Below are 22,053 nucleotides of genomic sequence, written 5' to 3' on the forward strand. Positions count from 1 at the left end.
AATTGGAATGTTTATTATGTGAAGTGCCTTGAGACGACTCTTGTCGTGATTTGGCGCTTTATAAATAAACTTGAATTGAATTGTGTTTGTGCGCACCGCGGGAGCGAGCAATGAGCATGTGCGTTTTTGCAGCTTGCAGTGTTGCCAACTTAGTGACTTTGTCGCCATTTCTAACGACATTTCAGACCCCCTTAACGACTTTTTTTTTTCAAAATAGTGCCTAGCGACTAATCTGGCAACATTTCTGACCCCCCTCAGCTACTTTCTTCCTTCTACTAAAAGATTCAAACTATTAGTTACGTGAGTTAAAAACATGTTTCATGTATTGCCAAAATGTATTTTGAGAAAAGAAATGAACATGCATGTAAATTCTTACTATGGTAATTTGAAGGATGAAGAAAGAAAAGATTGTAAAAGCTATAGCTGTGAGAATAAGAGATGAGAATTTTATTTAGCTGTAAACAATAATTGCATTATTGTTGTGCAGGCTAGGTTTTTATGCTCGGTACGGGACTGAAGTGGATTGGAGTCCTGGATTCTCTCCGGATGGAGATGGCGAGCCTGTGCCCGAACTGAACTGTATCCCGATCAGGAGAACATCATTCTTCTATACTGAGCCAACATTCCAGTGGTAACCACTCAGACCACTGAACCTGAGTTTTACAAGACCGAGGAGACTTTCTTTTTGACTAGACTACGACCAAATAGAAGACTGACTTTGAGCTCAGCCTGACTAGGTTTACTGATATAGGGGGAAAGGCCTAATTGTTTAATTATATGTCTATTACAGCTGCTGTATTTTTGTTCTATTTTCATATTTCTATATAAAATTACAAATCTGGTGCAACTGTGTTTTTGCTCATTCTTTGGATCCAGCTATTCCATTTCCCACTCCACACCTTCATCTCTTCCTTGTTGTTGCTGGTCCAACTCCAGTCCAGTAGGTGGCGCTAACGCGCCTTCACGCTGCCACATGACCAGAAGCTGTTATCAGAGCTAGCTTGCTGTTAGCTACCAGCGCTAGCTTGCTGTGCTGGTGTGTGAGGGGAACCTCTGAGGCTCTGCAGCAACAATGTCTTCAGCTCAGTCTCTGAGAGAGGTGATCAGAGAGCGGCTAACTGCTGCTGCTGCAGAAATCTTCTCCGAGTTTGAAAAAACCATCGTCCGCTACGAGGAAGAGATCGATCGTCAGCGCAGACTGCTGGAGATCAGCTGGAAACCACAGATCAACTTACACAGAATAGGTATGAAACAGCAGCGGGACTCATGTGGGTTTACTGAGGACACAATCTCAGGACAGTCTGCTTGGATCCGTTTGCTGTTCTGAAGCTTTTTGACCCAACTGAGCTGAAATCAGTCTGCGGTAAACTTTGTTCCACTTTAGAGAAACAAATCAATAACATTTCAGGGATTTTAGGAAGTTTTCATTTTCAGGAACTCCACTAAATCAGTTTAAAAGAGACAAACTTTAAAGACTTGGTGAACGCTTCCAGCTGATGTTCTACAATCAGAGACTTGTTAAACGAGTCAGTCCAGTCACACACACACACACACACACACACACACACACACACACACACACACACACACACACACACACACACACACACACACACACACACACTCACACTCACACTCTCTCACACACACACACACACACACACACTCACACACACACACACACACACACAGATTAAGAGTTCATTGTTTTCTAAAACATCTTCAGATGCATCAGATGGTTCAAGTGAAGTGTGCTTTCTTATTGTCACATGACTCAGCTTTTTGTTTGGTCTGTTTGTCTGTCCAGAACTCCCACTGCATTATGTCAGGACAGATGAGGAGGTTCTGACTGACCAGCAGCTCTGGAACCAGGAGAGGACCTCCAGTTTGGAGCAGGAACAAGCAGAACCTTTACAGGAGGGACCAGAACCTCCACAGATGAAAGTGGAGCAGGATGAGCCAGAACCTTTGCAGATAGTAAAACAAGAGGAGCTCTGCATCAGTCCGGATGAAGAGCAGTGTGTACTGAAGCAGGAGACGGTGACCTCCCTTGTGACTCCTGCTGGTGAGGAAAGAGACCACGATGAAGCAGAACCAGACAGACACCAACTCCTTTTGTCACTGTTTCCTGAGGCTGAGATCAGAGCTGCTGCTGCTCCGGGGTCAACAGGTGAGGGGGGGTGCTATGCTTGTTTTCCTTACTGTGATGTCAGAATAAGGGACTTCTTGAAACTGCTCATTTTAGGCAAATCAGCTTTATTTTAGGGCTGCCTTTTATGTGACGACTTTAGTCAAATAAAAGGCAAATCTGCAGCGAGGCTCCTAACTGGAGCAAACGGAAGAGCTCACATCACTCCTATTCTAACGTCTCTGCACTGGTTACCCGTTAACTTTAGAGTTAATTTTAGAATCCTGACTATATTTTACGTTTGGATCTAACGCTGGTGCCGCGGTAAAAAAACAAAACTGCATTCCACTATAATTGGTTATGGCTTGCTTCTTCAGTGATTCATAATCATATTTTGATACATTGATTGTAATGTTTTGTAAGTGGTCACAATTAGTAAGTAAACCAACCAAATTATAAGTAAAATACATAATTTCTTGCCCAAAATTCCCACGATGCAATGCAAGAAACATTAGCATACTTAAATATAAATGACTCATGACTGGAACATAATAGGGATGCACCGATCAGGCTTTTTGCTGCCAATCACCGATACCGATATCAAAGAATGCTGATCACCGATACCGGTCACCGATACCAATCACGTGGATTGGCCAGAAATTTTCTACAACATTATAATGAGTGCTACAAACTACATAATCTGGAAATAAAGGAAATGTAACATAATCTAAAATGGTCTGTATTAAGGTTGTCACGGTGTGAAAATTTAACCGCACGGTTATTGTGACCAAAATTACGACGGTTTTCGGTATTATCGCGGTATTTTTTTTAAAACGTGCTACATTTTCACACAATTAAATAAACCCTGTATGTCAGGAAATATTGTCCTCAGTTTGTGTCTAAATTTTGCCTAAAATGTGTTATTTTGTAATTATGGTGTTTGTGTAGTGTAATGGTTTATGGCTCTTTTATTAAAGAGGAACCATTCTACATATTAATTCGTAATATTAATTTTAATAAATTAATAACCAAATTTTATAGTGTTAAGAAGACTCAAAGGTTGTTTTCATCGATAAACTGACAATCTTATCCGTGGGTCTGTGTTTCAGTTCAATGAAAAGACAAGTTGATGTGATGTGATTATGGATGCGTGTGTGCAGATGTAGGTTGCTTCAGGGGGAGAAAGGTGTCTCTGAGTGAAAATGATGGTTTGACATAAACTTAGTTCTTATCAGAAAAGATGCATCAGATTGCTATCTGTCGTGTCTGCCTCACCGTACGAGGACCCCCTTTTCAGACCCGGATCCCAGGAGGGTGTGTGCTCCAGATGACACCTTGGCTGGCAGAGGAGACAAAGGTGTGCTGACGATCCAGTCCAGAGTTGCCCCCCGGTACACGTTGTTGACGCGTTCGCAGATGCGCTTTCTCAAGTTTAAATTAACTCAGAAATCAAAGACTCTGGACAAGTCTGCAGTAGCTGGCTGCGTTTCAGCTATCCTGTCTGGCTTGACAGGAATAGCGTGGGGGGGGGGGGACAGGAGCCGGCGGCTCCGTTCCCCGTTGGCGTTTGTTCCCACGTCCTCTCTCTCTCGTTGTCAAACTCGAACTGAAACATGAACTGACTATCTTACCAAAAGCCACTTCTCTTCCCAAAGCAAACTTGTGTGTCAGAGCAAATGTGTTTTGGAGTTACTGTGAATGCAGACCTGTGTGAGCGAGTGTGAAGGTCATCACCAAACATCTCCCAACACATTATTTAATTAAGTATTGATTCATTATAGTTCATTATGATTACCCAAAGCATAATAATCATTCATTTGATTAAAACACATTTATAATGAGCAAAATGATCAAATGATTATTTAACATTTAATATAAAGAAAAGGAAGTTTAAGACTTTTTTTTGTTATGACTAGATTTTGTGAGAACTCCTTCTTCGGGAAGCTGCAGGTGTTGGATGTTGTGGTTTGCTGCAGACTCGCTGGCAGGGAAGGTCTTTATCTGTGGGTGAAAGTTCTGCGCGACCCAGCTTTTGACCCAGCCGGGCAAATGCAGCCTTTGGCACAGAAAACCCATATTTCCTCATGTTACATTTGTTTACATTTTTTCCCTTTAGTCTTTAAAATACCAATATTTGCCCATAACTTCTTATTTTATGTCTGTTTGATGTCGTCATTTTACAAATATTAGATCAGATGATACTCAGTACTCAAGTAGCCTTCTAATCAGATACTTTTTACCCTTACTTGAGTAATACCATACCACTTTATTTATATAGCGCTTTCAACACGGCATTACAACCATACAAAGCACTGCACAAAAAACAAGCAAGAAAACACAAGTTAAAATAGTCAGGTAGATGGAAAATTTAAAAAGGAGCAAAAGAAATAAAAACAAGACTATTAACAGTAAAAGCAAATGAAACCAGAATATAAAAACACAAAATTAAAATTGAATTGTCTAGGAGGGACAATGGATGAGCTAAGGAGTTATGGAATTAGGGATCGAATGCGTAAGTGAAGTAGAAGGTCTTCAGACGACATTTAAAGACGGCGATAGAGGAAGCTTGCCTAACCTGCAGTGGCAATGAGTTCCATAACTTTGGGGCGCAGACTGAAAAAGCCCTTTCCCCACGAGTCTTCAAACGTGCCTTAGGGACAGTTAAGAGGAGTTGATCTTCAGGCCTAAGAGCTCGAGGAGGGTGGTAGTAATGAAGGAGATCACACAGATAGGGAGGCGCTTGACCGTTCAAGGATTTGAACGTGAGAAGTAAAATTTTATAATTGATCCTGAATTTAATGGGCAACCAGTGAAGCGTTTTAAGAATAGGTGAGACGTGGTGTCTTCTTTCAGCCTAATAAACCCTATATCAGGAAAATATTGTCCTCGGTTTGTGTTCCAGTGAGCTTTGCAGATGTGGGGAAAATGTCATCAGGCAGTAATCATTGTTAAATTCATAATTATTCTCGGATAGAGACCAACTCTTATCTGCCCCTGGGAGTCCCGTAATGCATAGCGTCATTTCAACATGGGGGTGTCCGCGACATGGTTTATATGCAAGTAGCGGCTGCTGCGGCTGCTTTATATAGAGACTCGTTGCATTCTCCCTCAACCCAAATCCTCGGATCACGCATTTTAGCTAAAACGCTAACGTTAGCTTGCCCTGCGTTGACTGTAGAGTTGTGGGTGATGGTCACCCTTTGACCATTATTTCAGCTTTAGCTTCAAGAAAGTTTTGGTTGTAAACAACAAAGCGCGCATGTGCCGCCAGCAACTTCAGCAGATGATACGGTGGCTGGTAAGGGTCACCGCGCCTACACCACAGCCACGGTGATCCACCAAGATAATATAGTTTTTTAAAAAACAAGACAATTATTATTGTCAACTTTTTTTTTTACCGGGGTTTACCGCTACACTGGTTACCGTGACAACCCTACCTGATCGGTCTGCTTTGATCTATTTTGAAAACTCCGATCAAAACCGATAGGGGCGCTATCGGCCAATTACGATCAAATGCCGATCCATCGGTGCATCCCTAGAACATAATAGAGTTGTCACGGTGTGAAAATGTAACCTCGCTGTTATTGTGACCAAAGTTATCATGGTTTTCATTATTATCGCAGTATTTTTTTTAACGTGTTAACTAACTAAACCCTCTATATCAGGAAAATGTCATCAGTTTGTGTCTACAATTTGATATTTTGTAATCATAATGTTTGTTTACATTTTCCCCTTTGTCTTTAAAATACCAGAATTTTTCCATAACTTCTTATTTTTTGTCTGTTTGATGTCATCATTTTATAAACATGAGATCAGATTATACTTATTACTCAATTAGCATTCTAATCTCCCTTTCCCATATTCGGGTTGGTAGCGGGATGGTGCCTGTGCTTGGATTAGCGGCGGTCACCGATCACGTTTTCAAACTTTTCTCTACTTACCTTCTCCTTGTCGCCTTGCTTCTGTCCGCGATCCTCTTTGGTAGTGTCCCGGCTACCGTCTACCAGACTCTTGTCATTCCGTTTGTCCGCAATCGCCCAAGATGCACCGAATAATTACCTCCATGTCTGTTTACGTGAGCAGCGAGCTGGCCCGCAGCCAAACGCTGATTCCTACCTGAACGCCTCCAGTGATGTTTATCTGATCCCGAGAAAACATCGGAGGAAAAGGGGTAAAAGAGCAGGAGTCCAGGTGAGATTAAGACTTCTCTCAAAGTGTGGTTTATCTCAGTGCATATTGGCTCGAATAGAATTCTCGCGGGGTGGGTTTTATTTGCATGCGAGAGGTATGGGCGGCTCCAGTAAATTTTATCAGCAGTTGCTGTACAGTTGTTCGTCGGTGTTTAGGGTTGCTGCCCCCTGTCGGTGCGTCCTGAAAAGCGCGGGGGTGGGGGTGGTGGGGGGCAGAACTCTGGAGAAACCCGTAATTCCGTCCCCTAGCCAATCAGCATCCAGAATCACGATATTGGCCCAACTCTGCCTTGCCAGCTACCTCAATGGAGCATGGACTAAAAATGGGGGAGAAAGTACAGGAAAAATACCGAACTATACACTGGCACTACTGGTTACTGATGGGGGTGGTGGTCTTTGCGTGTGTTTAAAAGAATTGCAGCTTGTGTTTATATCCGATGATGTTTATTATTTGTCTTCTTCCAAAAATGTCCATGATCCATTCACAGCAGTTAAAGGGTTTCAAATGAATCAGTGCGTTTACATGCAGCCAGTAACCCTTTTAAAACCTGAATATTCACAATAACCCGGTTCAGCAGGTCCTTGTAAACACCGCCAAAAACCCGGATATGCTCATAACCGGGTTTTTAAAAACCCGGTTACTACACCTGGGGTAACCCTTTTCTAACCCGAATGTTTGATCGTGTAAACGCATATCGGGATATCCCCATCAAAGCGTGTGTTCTGCGCATGCTCTGTTCGCAAGGAATCTTGGTCTTTTGAGTAGCGAGATGTCTTGTATCGGGGTGGACCTTTAAAGCGCCCGAGCGCCAATGGCGCTAAATTTTCTCGTCGGGGGGTAAATACTTGACGACTTACCGCCCGGGTGGCGCTCAAGCCTTATTTGTCATTTACACACCGGCTTTCACCTACATCATGGCCCCGCCCTGTAGGAAGCCGCCGTTTTCGTTTCGCACGCGTGAACTTGCGCGCCTCTGTGCACGTACTGCACGATTCTAGTTATAGTCACGTGAACTATAAGTTCACTATTAAAGACGAAGTGGACCCACGCTAGAAACACACAAGCACGCAGGAAGATCGCGCCACCACAGGGATGGGATTTCTTGATGAAATCTCTGGCAAAACGCTTTAAAACTGGTGAGGAGAAGCGAGACAGTTCGAAACGGTATGAAGCAGAGAAGCGTGTGCGTAGGTGGAATGATTCTTGGCGGTTTAAAGAAGACGGGAGGCGCAGAGAATGGCTGTGTTCGAGTTGAGCTGCGCCTCGCCTGGAAAGCAGACGAGAGCAGACGGAAGCAGCAAGGGGAGTGGCTGAAAGCCGGCGTTTCACCGGGGACAAACCGGCCGCGGAAGCGCCGAGAAGCGAATCGCTCACGAAATTCGGCCGCTGCTCAGTTCGGCTCAGCTGTAGTTTTTCCTCCTTTTCCTCTTCCTTTTCTCAGCTCTTTTCCTTTGTCTGTGTGTGTGTGTGTGTGAGAGAGAGAGAGAGGGAGAGGGAGAGAGGGAGAGAGGGAGAGAGGGAGGGAGGGAGGGAGAGAGAGAGAGAGAGAGAGAGAGAGAGAGAGAGAGAGAGAGAGAGAGAAAAAGAACCTATGGTTTTCCCTGTATGTGTAGCTCGGGGGTGACGATGGCTGTTCTGGTGCCTGTTAGCAGCTGAAACACATCCTCACGTGCTTGTGGATATCATATATTGTATATGGAGACATGGCTGTAATAATAAGTAAAGGTTAGCAGCTGTAGCTTCAGTGTGCTCATAGGAAACGTGACAAAAGAACACAAAACACATTTCTCCTTATGGCCTATATAGTTGTCATCATCAACGTAACATGATTTACAGAATACATGTGACCAACTAACATTTTATGTTCTACCACCGGATGTTTGGATCAAAATATGAACCAATCAGATCTTAGATCAGGTGAGAGCCAGGCGTTTCCCGTCATCCTCTAGGTTTTGCAGCCGAGGGAGAGCAACTGCAGCGCCTTGCTCCAAAATCTGCGGCCGCCTTGATCTCACAAGGTTATCGTTGCCTACGTAGGCATGACGTCAGAGCAAGTCGGCGTCAATTCGGACACAAATCTAACCGCATGCACTGCTCGCCGATCACCGGTGATCTAATCTGCGCAGAACTGGCTCATCTCGAACACAGCCAATGGCTCGAGTACAGCAAAGCAGAGTTGGTGATGTACTGCGTTGTATGCCGTAAGTATGTGACGACAAAATCGAGTTTTGTTGAGGGAACAAACAAATTCAAACTTGAATACGTTATTATGTTTGTGAGTGTGTACAAAATAAAGGTTTATTACATTTAAAACGGTTCAGTTGTTATTTTGACTCGTTTTGGCAGCTGACCAGCGGGGCCGGTAGATTCTTGGCAGGGATGGTAAATATTCAGAGTTACCGTTCCGGCTGGCCGGTTGGTTTTGAAGTTAATGTCCACCCCTGTGTATGTGCCAGAACACCGAAGTAAACAACAAGTTGGGAGCAAAATGGCAAGTCGCGGCACAGCACCACACTTTTGGAGTGACGAAGAAACTAAAGCACAAACAAACACGGTCGCTATCTCTTCCGAACTGGGAAGCATGTTGTTTTTTTCACAGATACCGGAACAAGAAGAACCGGAAATGAGGCATATTGCATCTGGACGTAGTCCATACGTCTTGACGCTACCCCAACGTCCGCATTTAAATCGGGTTATGCAAGTTAGGGGTAACTCTTTTTATTTATGCTTGTAAACGGGTTATTCTGATCAACTCAGAAACCCGAATACCGACCTTAACCCGATCATAAGCCGGATATTGGCTGCATGTAAACGTACTGAATGTGTTACTTGCCTCAATGACAGTCCGCAGAGCCCGTTACACACAGCCACAGTCCTTGCCACATAGTAAATAACTGTTTGTCCCATTACAGCAACACCTGAGTCTAATCTGTGTTGGCTTAAGTAGGCTGGTGCTTCCACAATCAATTGACCAATCAAATGAGGCCAAGCCTCCTGTCAAGTATGCAGAAAGAAAATGAAAACAACACATATGGCTCCTACATCTTACATTTTGCATCCATTATCCTCTCCTCTCCTCTCAAAACAACTTCTGCCAAGAATTCCTCAGGTCTTCTGACTTGTTTGAGACGTGTTTGCATCTCACACTAAAATGGAAAGTGGTTGGAGCTGTGAGAGCTGCTCTTGATTTGCCACTCAGAGCAGCGCAAGAGTAAGCATGAGGGAGGAGCTAACAATCGGCTCAGTCAGTTTTAATGATCATTTAAAACCCAGATCGTAATTGAGATCAAAATTTGAATTATTGAGATGCATTTTAGATGCATCAGTTGATTACAACTTAGTGGAGTATATATATATATATATATATTCTTTTTGTAATTGTTACATCACTCAAAGTTTTCCAGTTTTATTTTAACCTGTCTAGAGCTTCCAAAGCTTAATTTCTGGGAAAAGTAGAAGGTTCTGACAGACCAGCATCTCTCTAACTATTCGTCTGGTGCAACCTGAGTGTAGATATGTAGGTGCACCATTGAGAAATGAAGTCACATTTGTGACCAGAATCATCCCATTCTAGAGCTCTGAACTTCCTGCCTTCATTGGAACATTTTTAATTGCCACATTACTCAACATTTTTCTTTTTACCTGTCCAGAACTTCCACAGCATCATATCTGGGAAAAAGATGTTCTGACTGAACAGCAGCTCTCTGACCAAGAGTCAACCTCCAGTTTAGACCAGGAGGAACCAGAACATCCACTGATCACAGAGGACCAGCCAGAACTGTATATCCATCAGCATGAAGGGCAGTTCCCTTTGAAGCAAAAACATGTAACCTTTGTAGAGACTTCTCCTTCTAACAAAACAGACTGCCTTGATCCAGAACCCAACAGGAACCAACCCTTGAGTCAGAATTCTACAGAAGTAGAGAACCAAGATCAGGGTGGATGCAGGAAAGAAAACTCAGAATCAATCAGCAATGAAGAACTGACACGTAATAAAAGACGTCTGCGAAGCGAAGATCACAGAGACAATGTAGATGTTCAGACACTAAAAAAGCACAAGAGGGCTCGCATAGGTGAGAGGCCATTTTATTGTAAGCTCTGTGGAAAATCTTTCAGTCACAAGTCTTTTTTATTTCGTCACATGAGAACTCACACAGGTGAGAAGCCATATCCATGTAACACTTGTGGTAAATGTTTTAGTGTCAGTAGTAACTTGATAACACACATGAGAACTCACACAGGTGAGAAGCCATATCCATGTAACACATGTGGTAAATGTTTTTCTTACAGTAGTGTCTTGACTAAACACATGAGAACTCACACAGATGAGAAGCCATATTCATGTAAAACTTGTGGTAAATGTTTTACTGCCAGTAGTGACTTGACTAAACACATGAGAACTCACACAGGTGAGAAGCCATATCCATGTAAAACTTGTGGTAAATGTTTTACTGCCAGTAGTAACTTGATAACACACATGAGAACTCACACAGGTGTGAAGCCATATCCATGTAAAACTTGCTGTAAATGTTTTAGTGACAGTAGTGGCTTGACTAAACACATGAGAACTCACACAGGTGAGAAGCCATATCCATGTAAAACTTGTGGTAAATGTTTTAGTGACAGTAGTGGCTTGATTTATCACATGAGAACTCACACAGGTGAGAAGCCATATCCATGTAAAACTTGTGGTAAATGTTTTACTATCAGTGGTAACTTGATAACACACATGAGAACTCACACAGGTGAGAAGCCATATCCATGTAAAACTTGTGGTAAATGTTTTAGTGACAGGTGTGGCTTGAACAAACACATGATAACTCACACAGGTGAGAAGCCATATCCATGTAAAACTTGTGGTAAATGTTTTACTGTCAGTAGTGGCTTGATTTATCACATGAGAACTCAACATAAGTGAAAAGTATTTTCCAAGTTTGGTCTGTAAGAGATTCAGCCAGATATTTTCTTTAAGTTCTCGTGAAAATTCACACTTGAGTTTGTATACATTAAAATGTATGGGTTTTTTTTCTTCATAAAGTTGAGAAGAATTGAGATTTTGACTATATTTAATCACATATACCTTAGGCATGAACTAGCCCAGTGTGACACATGTACAGAAATACCTTTAGGATGAGCGTTGATGGAAAAAGTATTAAAAAAAGGCAAAATTGCTTTTTATGTCTAATTGTGGACTCTGTTTATATTTAAGCCCTAAGTTTAAGGTGTGGTTGACTGACTTAAAAAAAAAAAGAAATTTGTAATTACAGGTGCTGGCCAGTAAATTAGAATATCATCAAAAGGTTGAAAATATTTCAGTAATTCCATTCAAAACGTGAAACTTGTACATTATATTCATGCAATGCACACAGACCAATGTATTTCCAATGTTCATTACATTTAAATTTGATATTCATAAGTGACAACTAATGAAAACTCCAAATTTGGTATCTCAAAAAATTAGAATATTCTGAAAAGGCTGCATATAGAAGACACCTGCTGCCACTCTAATCAGCTGATTTACTCAAAACACCTGCAAAGGCCTTTAAAAGGTCCCTCAGTCTTGTTTTGAAGGCACCACAATCATGGGGAAGACTTCTGACTTAACAGCTGTCCAAAAGACAATCATTGACACCTTGCACAAGGAGGGCAAGACACAAAAGGTGATTGCTAAAGAAGCTGGCTGTTCGCAGAGCTCTGTGTCCAAGCACATTAACAGACAGGCGAAGGGACGGAAAAAATGTGGTAGAAAAAAGTGTACAAGCTCTAGGGATAACCGCACCCTGCAGAGAATTGTGACGACAAACCCATTCAAAACTGTGGGGGAGATCCACAAAGAGTGGACTGCAGCTGGAGTCAGCGCTTCAAGAACCACCACGAGGAGACTCATGAAAGACATGGGATTCAGGTGTCGCATTCCGTGTGTCAAGCCACTCTTGAACATGAAACAGCGCAAGAAGCGTCTCGCCTGGGCCAAGGACAAAAAGGACTGGACTGATGCTGAGTGGTCCAAAGTTATGTATTCTGATGAAAGCAAGTTCTGCATTTCCTTTGGAAATCAAGGACCCAGAGTCTGGAGGAAGAGCGGAGAAGCACAGAATCCACGTTGCATGAGGTCCAGTGTAAAGTTTCCACCGTCAGTGATGGTGTGGGGTGCCATGTCATCTGCCGGTGTTGGCCCACTCTGTTTCCTGAGGTCCAGGGTCAATGCAGCCGTCTACCAGGAAGTTTTAGAGCACTTCATGCTTCCTGCTGCCGACCAACTTTATGGGGATGCAGACTTCACCTTTCAACAGGACTTGGCACCTGCACACAGTGCCAAAACCACCAGCACCTGGTTCAAGGACCATGGTATCCCTGTCCTTGATTGGCCAGCAAACTCGCCTGACCTTAACCCCATAGAAAATCTATGGGGTATTGTGAAGCGGAGGATGCAATACGCTAGACCCAACAATGCAGAGGAGCTGAAGACGACTATCAGAGCAACCTGGGCTCTCATAACACCTGAGCAGTGCCACAGACTGATCGAGTCCATGCCACGCCGCATTACTGCAGTTATTGAGGCAAAAGGAGCCCCGACTAAGTATTGAGTGCTATACATGCACATTCTTTTCATGTTCATTCTTTTCAGTTGGCCAACATTAGAGAAACAAACATTTTTTCATTGGCCTTTAGAATATTCTAATTTTCTGAGATACCAGATTTGATGTTTTCATTGGTTGTCACCTATAAATATCAAAATTAAACGTAATAAACATCGGAAATACATTGGTCTGTGTGCATTGCATGAATATAATGTACAAGTTTCACGTTTTGAATGGAATTACTGAAATATTTTCAACCTTTTGATGATATTCTAATTTACTGGCCAGCACCTGTATAATTGATCACTCTGAGTTTTTCATGCAGGCTGAACATGAAAATGGTCTCCTACACCTTTCTCCTGCTTTAGCTTCTGATAGAAAATAGATGAAACTCATTTATTTGAAAATCCTCACAGATTTATGTCACACTGTGAATTAGCATTCATGGACTCGACGATCTTGATTCACGACAGGGAAGACTTGTTGTTTTAACATCCAGTAATCAGCAGTGGACGTCTCGGCTAGTTTAAACTAACTGTCAGCATTAGCAACTACACCTCACAGCAGAAGGTCCTCCAAGCTCGTGTATTTTGAGAGATAAAATATCCATGTTGCAAGTCAGTGGTAGAGTTGCATTGCTTTTATCCAATCCGGGGCGAGATGTCCACATATCAGGAAATAAGACTCCAAAACCCACCGTTTAAAGCTCATCTGATATGTGGGAAACTTTTAGGTCTGAGAAATGGTGCAACAGTATATTTGTTCCCCCTGAGAACCATTTACGAGGTATTCAATCTTACCAGAGACCACTGCACTGAAAAAAATGTGTCACCCACTCATTGAACACAAACACTAATTCCAAAGCTCTGTTAAAGACACACTGAGATTTTTTTCTTTTTTTTTGAATAAATTTCTATGTAGTCTATTAACAAATTATTCTTTTTTCATTGATATTTGTAATCGTTTATTCAGATTTAGCTGGAAATTTTACATTTTAATATACATAAACTGTGGTTGGCCAATATTTTAATGGTTTAGCATTTTTCATTAATCTTTATTGTCAATGTTTGTTTTTGTTCTGTTTAGTTTTAGTTTCATCTACTTTTTAGTTTCAGTTGAGTTTTTATTAGTTTTAATCAAATTTTTATAGGTTTTTGTAATAAGTTACATATCAGTGACAAGACCGGTAGTCTGATACTGATAATAGAAATTGCTGTGTGTAACAAAACTGTTTTGAAAACCATATTCTTTCTGAACAGGTGAGCTACCATACGTTCCAGCAGAATAACAAAAAATGAACTGAACAGGATACAAACCAGCTGCAGAATGCATTTTCAAAACAGCAAGTGTATGTAGGTCAACAGAACTTGCAATCTCTGAAGTAATTTAGATTAAATATGAATATTAGGAGACAATAAGTTAAATGCTGGTTCTACAGTTCTGACAAGACATTGGAACTGACTGACATCACTAAAACCACAATAGTGCAGGACACTCCTGCACTATGAGATGGACACGTTAACAGCTTGTGTGAATCTCAGACTAGCTGTTACCTCGTTCATATTTTCCTACAAACTGAGGTCATCCAAATAGCATGACATGAATTGTTCTAAACGTTTGAACAGAAATCCAGTTCAAAAGATCTCAACTGTTCGTGTGTTTCATGCTGTGCTGATACATGTGTGAACAGAGCCAACCTGACCTGCCCCTGAAACGGACTGTCAATACTGCAACATAACAGTCAAGCCATCATGGGTAAAATGTTTTGGATACTTTTTGAACATATTCTGATAGTCAATCACAGTTGTTGGAAGCTGGTTTGATATGTTTTTGTAGTTTAGATTTCCCTTAATAAACAATTGTTTCCCTTAATAAACAATTGTTTTTTTAAGAGCTTTTTGGTGATTTTAAGGAAAACTTGTTGTTCCAGAGATGTGGTTGCTCTTTTTCTCTGTCCAGATGACAGCACTGCACACACAGAAAAAATGCATTCCACAAATGCTTGAGAAGCAAAATCATTATCTACAGGGGAAGGTATTGAATAGAAAGCCTGTGTTGACTTTCACAAATCCAGCGGTCCACACACCCTGTTTGACTTCAGTGAGATAGTTCTCAATATCAGTTCAAGCAACAGGTGGTTCAACAAAAAGAGACAAAGTATTACTACAATGTATATTTTAACATGCAACAAAATACAAAATAAAAGGAAACTTGTGATTATATTTGGTATTTGAGAGTTGCTCTAAACATGAATGCAGTATGATTTTAATGATCACATAATGAGTAGAAGGAGTCACCGCTCATCTGGGAAAGGTGCTGGATCAAAAAGTGGAATAAACAAAATAAGAATCCGCACACTTCAATCTGCGATGTAGGTGTTTATTGGTCAAGCTTTCGGTCAGAGACCTTCATCAGGAATTCCTGATGAAGGTCTCTGGTGTATCAGGTGTAACAGCTGCAGCTTAGACATGTCATGGGGCCTGAATGAGAGTGAGGTGGAGGAATCAGAAACTACAGAAACAGCTGAAGTTAGTGGACGTAAATTAGCAGGGTTAGATCCACGGTGTTTATATAAACCACTTATGGAGGCAACAGGAGGAGAAGCCACTGAAGAATGAGGATAAACGGACCTTAAAAAACTTGGACGGAGAAACCACGTCGCAACGCGGCCTGGCGGAAATATGGAAGTGGCGCTCAAGTCGCCAAACAAAGGACAAGAAGCTAGAAGATCACGCCGATGTTTACTAGATAAACCACGCTTCAAGAGAAGTCTTATTCTCACCTGGATTCCTGCTCATTTACCTCTTTTCCTCCGACGTTTTCCCGGGACCGGATAAACATTGCTGGAGGCGTCCTGGTAGGAATCATTTTGCTCCGGGCCAGCACTTCTCTCAGGTAAACAAACAGGAAGGTACGTCCTCGGTGCATCTTGGGCGATCGTGAACGAACGGAAGGACAAAGGAGTCTGGCGATCATAGGAGATGGTAGCAGGGACACTACTGAAGAGGATCGCAGACAGGAGCAAGGTGGAAAAGAGGAGGTTAGTGGAGAAAAGTTTGAAAAAAGTGGCCAGTGACCGTGGCTAATCCAAGCACAGGCGCCATCTTGTTACCAACAGGAAGTGGGAGAACTGTAGGGAGTGATGTTATTTGAAGTGGATGTCTGAGCAAAGGCTGAGAAAGTGAAGATCTCTAGGATGTAAACCGTCATGTCTGTGGAAGGGAATCCACCATAGATGTGTATCTATGGGACTGCACAGCATACCGGATGTTGGCGTTTAGCATGCTTGAGCCATGTAGGTTAGGGTGAATACTATCCAGCCTGAAAAAGGAGAAACGGTTCCAAAACAGGTTAAAATTATCGATTAAACCAAAACTGTGGGACCTGCAAGCAGACTGAAGCCAGGAGTGGAGAGAGAGCAGATGGCTAAAACGTCCATATCCATGAGAAACTGTGGGGATCGGGCCAGAGATGAAAACAGACATTCCACTGCTCTTCAGAATGTCAAAGAGATGGTTAAAATGCTGTTGAGTGATGACAGACTTCCGGCGTGTGACATCGTTTGATCCCACATGAATGATCACTCTTTTAACTGAAGCTGGGATGGAGCACAGCAGACCAGGAAGTTTATCCAGGAGATCAGGTATGGTGGCTGAAGGAAAACAGGTCGTCATGACGTTCTGGATTTAGAAGGTCACCTAGACAGTGAATTTATTTCTGTAGATGAAAGGTTATTAAATTTGTCAATATTTAGGAGAAAATTTACCCTTTTGGACGTTAGACAAGACAAGGTCAGGTCAGGCCAGGCCAGGCAAGGTAGTCATGTTTATGGCTCGGCTGCCTCAGGAGACAGGAGCGGGCGCCTCTCTGTGTCTAGCAACTGCTCCCGGCCAAGAGACAGGTGAAGCCGGGCACCCACCTTGCTGGGCTGCCTTCGGGAGGATGGAGCATCAGATTTGCAGATCCCTGATCGCAGGGCTACTGCTGTTAAAGGGAGGGGCACATCACCAAACCTCCTTTTGACAGCGGCAACCTATGTTTTGTTAAATGCACATGAATGCACAGCATGTCCCCCCATTCAACCAGCAAAATTAAGAGCTGAACTATAATGTTACTTACTGAAAAAAATGAAGCAAAGACATTTTGGATGGTCTCTTAGTGCTATCAGTACCACATCTTGCCATCTTTGTCCAAATAATTTCATTATTAAAGCTATAGTCCGTAATTGAAATACTTAGAATATTTTCAAAAATTCTTAAAGTTGACTATCTATAAGGTAATCTTTCATAATTTTTTTCTCCCCTAGCCTCTACAGCTAAATCAATCATTATGCGGGCCTCTCACGTTCATCAACTGAGTTTCATATTCATCCGATTGAGCTATCAGTCAGCGAGGACGCGCTTCAGTACACAGAGCCATGCACAGTGGTGTGATGTGACTCAAAAGCTTCACGAAATACGTAAGCTGTGTTAGCAAACTTTTTTTGGACAGGTAAATAAAGTATTGTACCAGATTTTTAAAATTTAAATATAAAAAGTAATAGTGCAGCTAATTATTTGCTGTGTTTGCCATCAGCTAATGTAGGGTTATCTTGAAGGCTAACTCGACCTGTAAAGTCAACTAAATATTGGATCATTGTGTATTTGAGCTAATGATAAGTGAAGGCTTTAACCTTAAACCATATCAGACTATTTGTTGTGAATTGTTGTGGCATTAGCATGTTAGTGCTAGCATTGCTGTTGAATTATTTTCATTTTTAGGTTTTTCCCAGTTTGAAGGCTACAGATTTGGTTCAAACGACTGATTAGCTTCTCCTGTAGAAATTGATTAAGGCTGAGAAGATAATTCAGCTGTTAGAATCAGCTATATCTGAGCAGAAACGTATCAAATTTTAGATGTTTGTTAGCGCTAATAGGCTTTGTCTACTGTGTTGTATTGGCCTGGGCAGGTCAATGTGAGTTTCTCTGCCTCAATAACACAGATTTGATTAATAATAAGTGATTAGCAGTTCTTGCAGAGCTTGATGATGGCTGAACCCTGATTTATACTCCTCCGTCAGCTCTGCAGGGGAGAGACGTACACACATAGACAAACATTTTGCTGTCGGACTTTTCCGTCACCTGGGGAGTGTTGCAAAGCAATTCCCTGCCAGGACAACAGAGGGCGTAGTGATTTTCTGTGGTATCCTGTCACCGTAACACTCATTTATCCGGGCCCATGATAGTGTACTTACTACTGTTTTTATATTTCAGAGACTTTATAACACGGAGAAAATTGTCATTCATTTTCTTCCACCTCTTCATGGTCATGGGCAGTCTAAACAACTCTCACATGAGCTGAAAGCAAAGATTGTTCATCATCATGGTTTAGGGGAAGGATACATAAAGCTGTCAGAGATTTCAGATGTCTGTTTCCACAGTTAGCAACATATTGAGCAATGAAAGATCACAGGCACAGTTCAGGTTAAGGCTCGAAGTGGCAGACCAAGAAAAATCTGGGGTAAACAGAGGTGAAGAATGGTGAGAACAGTCAGAGTGAACCCACAGACCTGCTCCACAGACCTAAAACATCATCTTACTGCAAACGGGGTCACTGTGCTTCGCAATCTGTTTTTCTTTGATGTAAAGCTAACTATGTGTCTGTGATCCTGCCTCAGTCATGTGGCCCGGCTGTGGACAGTCGGTGCTGCTCTGCATTACTCTGGCAATTTGAGGCTGTGTCCCATGAGGGGTTGGCAGACATTTTGGGCAACTTAAGCCCTCAGGCTTTGCTCTGGATGACATACCTTCCTGTCTTGTGAAGGAGGTTTGACCCGCTATTGCTGATTTGGTCTGGAATATAGTTAACTCCAGCCTGTCTTCTGGTGAAGTTTTAAATAATTTTAAACATGTTATCTGAAGAAATACACCCCTCGATGTCTAATGGCTTTATTGACAAGGATGAAGGAGCCCTGCGGCGACATACAGGTGCTGGCCAGTAAATTAGAATATCATCAAAAGGTTGAAAATATTTCAGTAATTCCATTCAAAACGTGAAACTTGTACATTATATTCATGCAATGCACACAGACCAATGTATTTCCAATGTTCATTACATTTAAATTTGATATTCATAAGTGACAACTAATGAAAACTCCAAATTTGGTATCTCAAAAAATTAGAATATTCTGAAAAGGCTTTATATAGAAGACACCTGCTGCCACTCTAATCAGCTGATTTACTCAAAACACCTGCAAAGGCCTTTAAAAGGTCCCTCAGTCTTGTTTTGAAGGCACCACAATCATGGGGAAGACTTCTGACTTAACAGCTGTCCAAAAGACAATCATTGACACCTTGCACAAGGAGGGCAAGACACAAAAGGTGATTGCTAAAGAAGCTGGCTGTTCGCAGAGCTCTGTGTCCAAGCACATTAACAGACAGGCGAAGGGACGGAAAAAATGTGGTAGAAAAAAGTGTACAAGCTCTAGGGATAACCGCACCCTGCAGAGAATTGTGACGACAAACCCATTCAAAAATGTGGGGGAGATCCACAAAGAGTGGACTGCAGCTGGAGTCAGCGCTTCAAGAACCACCACGAGGAGACTCATGAAAGACATGGGATTCAGGTGTCACATTCCGTGTGTCAAGCCACTCTTGAACAAGAAACAGCGCAAGAAGCGTCTCGCCTGGGCCAAGGACAAAAAGGACTGGACTGATGCTGAGTGGTCCAAAGTTATGTATTCTGATGAAAGCAAGTTCTGCATTTCCTTTGGAAATCAAGGACCCAGAGTCTGGAGGAAGAGCGGAGAAGCACAGAATCCACGTTGCATGAGGTCCAGTGTAAAGTTTCCACCGTCAGTGATGGTGTGGGGTGCCATGTCATCTGCCGGTGTTGGCCCACTCTGTTTCCTGAGGTCCAGGGTCAATGCAGCCGTCTACCAGGAAGTTTTAGAGCACTTCATGCTTCCTGCTGCTGACCAACTTTATGGGGATGCAGACTTCACCTTTCAACAGGACTTGGCACCTGCACACAGTGCCAAAACCACCAGCACCTGGTTCAAGGACCATGGTATCCCTGTCCTTGATTGGCCAGCAAACTCGCCTGACCTTAACCCCATAGAAAATCTATGGGGTATTGTGAAGCGGAGGATGCAATACGCTAGACCCAACAATGCAGAGGAGCTGAAGACGACTATCAGAGCAACCTGGGCTCTCATAACACCTGAGCAGTGCCACAGACTGATCGAGTCCATGCCACGCCGCATTACTGCAGTTATTGAGGCAAAAGGAGCCCCGACTAAGTATTGAGTGCTATACATGCACATTCTTTTCATGTTCATTCTTTTCAGTTGGCCAACATTAGAGAAACAAACATTTTTTCATTGGCCTTTAGAATATTCTAATTTTCTGAGATACCAGATTTGATGTTTTCATTGGTTGTCACCTATAAATATCAAAATTAAACGTAATAAACATCGGAAATACATTGGTCTGTGTGCATTGCATGAATATAATGTACAAGTTTCACGTTTTGAATGGAATTACTGAAATATTTTCAACCTTTTGATGATATTCTAATTTACTGGCCAGCACCTGTACAAAGCTGAGTGAGCAGAAGCTAACGGCAGCGTGAAGCAGCAGCATGGGCTGAAGACCAAAGCTAAGCAATGCGATAAAATAGGGGAATAAATGCAGCACGGCTTATCATGCATACTGACAATGTGACCATTACATTAGCTTAACAAGCAGGTGAAGACTTACAGATACAAGTTGAACAGTAGCATGGGTAGACAGCAGTGTGATGGCTGAGCAGCAGCAATCCAAATGAGAAGCAGCAGTATGTACAGTCAGGGATAGTCACATGTACGTGACTTCAGGCACGTCCCTGCAGGGGATAGTCACATGTACGTTACTTCAGGCACATCCCTAAATACACTTTTTTCCCTCGAGGTTTGATCGCAGCACACCCTAGTGGCCAGTGGTGACCTCTGTGTTGGGATTATTAGGTGAGCGAATAATTTGTAAGCTTTTACTTACTTTTGGATTCTTCAATAATTTCTGTAAATATGGGAATATTTACCGATTTATTAATTAATTAAGATATTCTTAGGTATCTTCGGGACACCACCCCTTTAATAGGGGAAAATTAATTGAATCCAAAGATCTTATCAATCTGTCTGAAAGCTTGTGGAATCGTTAGGAGCAGAAATTTTCAGCCGACACAAACAAGTCGCTTGAGGCAAAACTGGATTGAATTTTTACAACATTTATTAACTAACCTATTTTCAAATGAATAAACAATGAAATAATGAATAATAATGATGTAAAACAATCTGACCCAATAAGTGTGTCTTTAGCTTGAGTCCCCCCAAACACTAAAAACAAGTGTGTGTGTGTGTGTGTGTGTGTGTGTGTGTGTGTGTGTGTGTGTGTGTGTGTGTGTGTGTGTGTGTGTGTGTGTGTGTGTGTGATGTGATGGAGGAATGTGAGCTGTAAGCTGTGACTTTTCCTCTATCAGATGCAGACAAAGGAATTAGCTTGCACTTAGTGACTTAAAATTTCACAGTAACTGAACCTTAATTCAGTTTCACAGTAAAACTTAACTTTAACCGTTTCACCAGTTGACAAAACAACAAAGATCAACTTGAATATCTAAAAGCCTGTCCAGCCGGGCCCAGCTTAAACAAACACAGATATCACAATAATAAACAAACAGACATTACTTGGAGTTCTGATGGCGGTTTTGGTATGAAAAGAGAAAAAAAAAACGTCTGATAATTTGAAGCAATAGCACGGTGTAATTGCTTATTTTGAACTATAAAGGAAACGGGATAAGATAGAGAGAGAGAGAAGGAGAGGAGTTACTCATCACCAGAACAGCGAGGCGTCCCTCACTGTTTGATTTGACGGTTCTCCGTTGTTTTAATCGGCAGTTCTCAGTTGATTTGACGGTCCTCCACTGTTTTCCAGCCAGGTTCTGTACTCACACGTCCGGAGTCGTATGTGAACGTTTCCTCATACATTGGCTGGAAATCAGCACCAGGAGAGCAGGCCTGATGGGCTTGTGTGGTTTGGCTTTTCAGCGGTTCCGTGAGCTCCACTTCGGCACTTAGACCTCCCGCGCGCTTGCGTTGATCGGAGCGACCGCAGCAAAACGTCTTCAAGCCAGTCGACT

The 22,053-nt window shown here is 42.2% G+C and overlaps 1 protein-coding gene across 1 annotated transcript in view; it reads left to right on the forward strand.

Moving 5' to 3' along the window:
* Window positions 1-959: 959 nt before the first annotated feature.
* Window positions 960-22,053, forward strand: part of LOC129154097 (zinc finger protein 850) — a 244,280-nt gene continuing 223,186 nt past the window's right edge. Inside the window, 2 exon segments of the mRNA XM_070542432.1 lie at window positions 960-1,244; window positions 1,808-2,170. Of these exon segments, the coding sequence (XP_070398533.1) occupies window positions 1,073-1,244; window positions 1,808-2,170 (535 nt within the window). The 5' untranslated portion in view covers window positions 960-1,072.

The sequence above is a fragment of the Nothobranchius furzeri genome, chromosome 2 (genome assembly GCF_043380555.1).
Source record: "Nothobranchius furzeri strain GRZ-AD chromosome 2, NfurGRZ-RIMD1, whole genome shotgun sequence".
Taxonomy (NCBI): domain Eukaryota; kingdom Metazoa; phylum Chordata; class Actinopteri; order Cyprinodontiformes; family Nothobranchiidae; genus Nothobranchius; species Nothobranchius furzeri.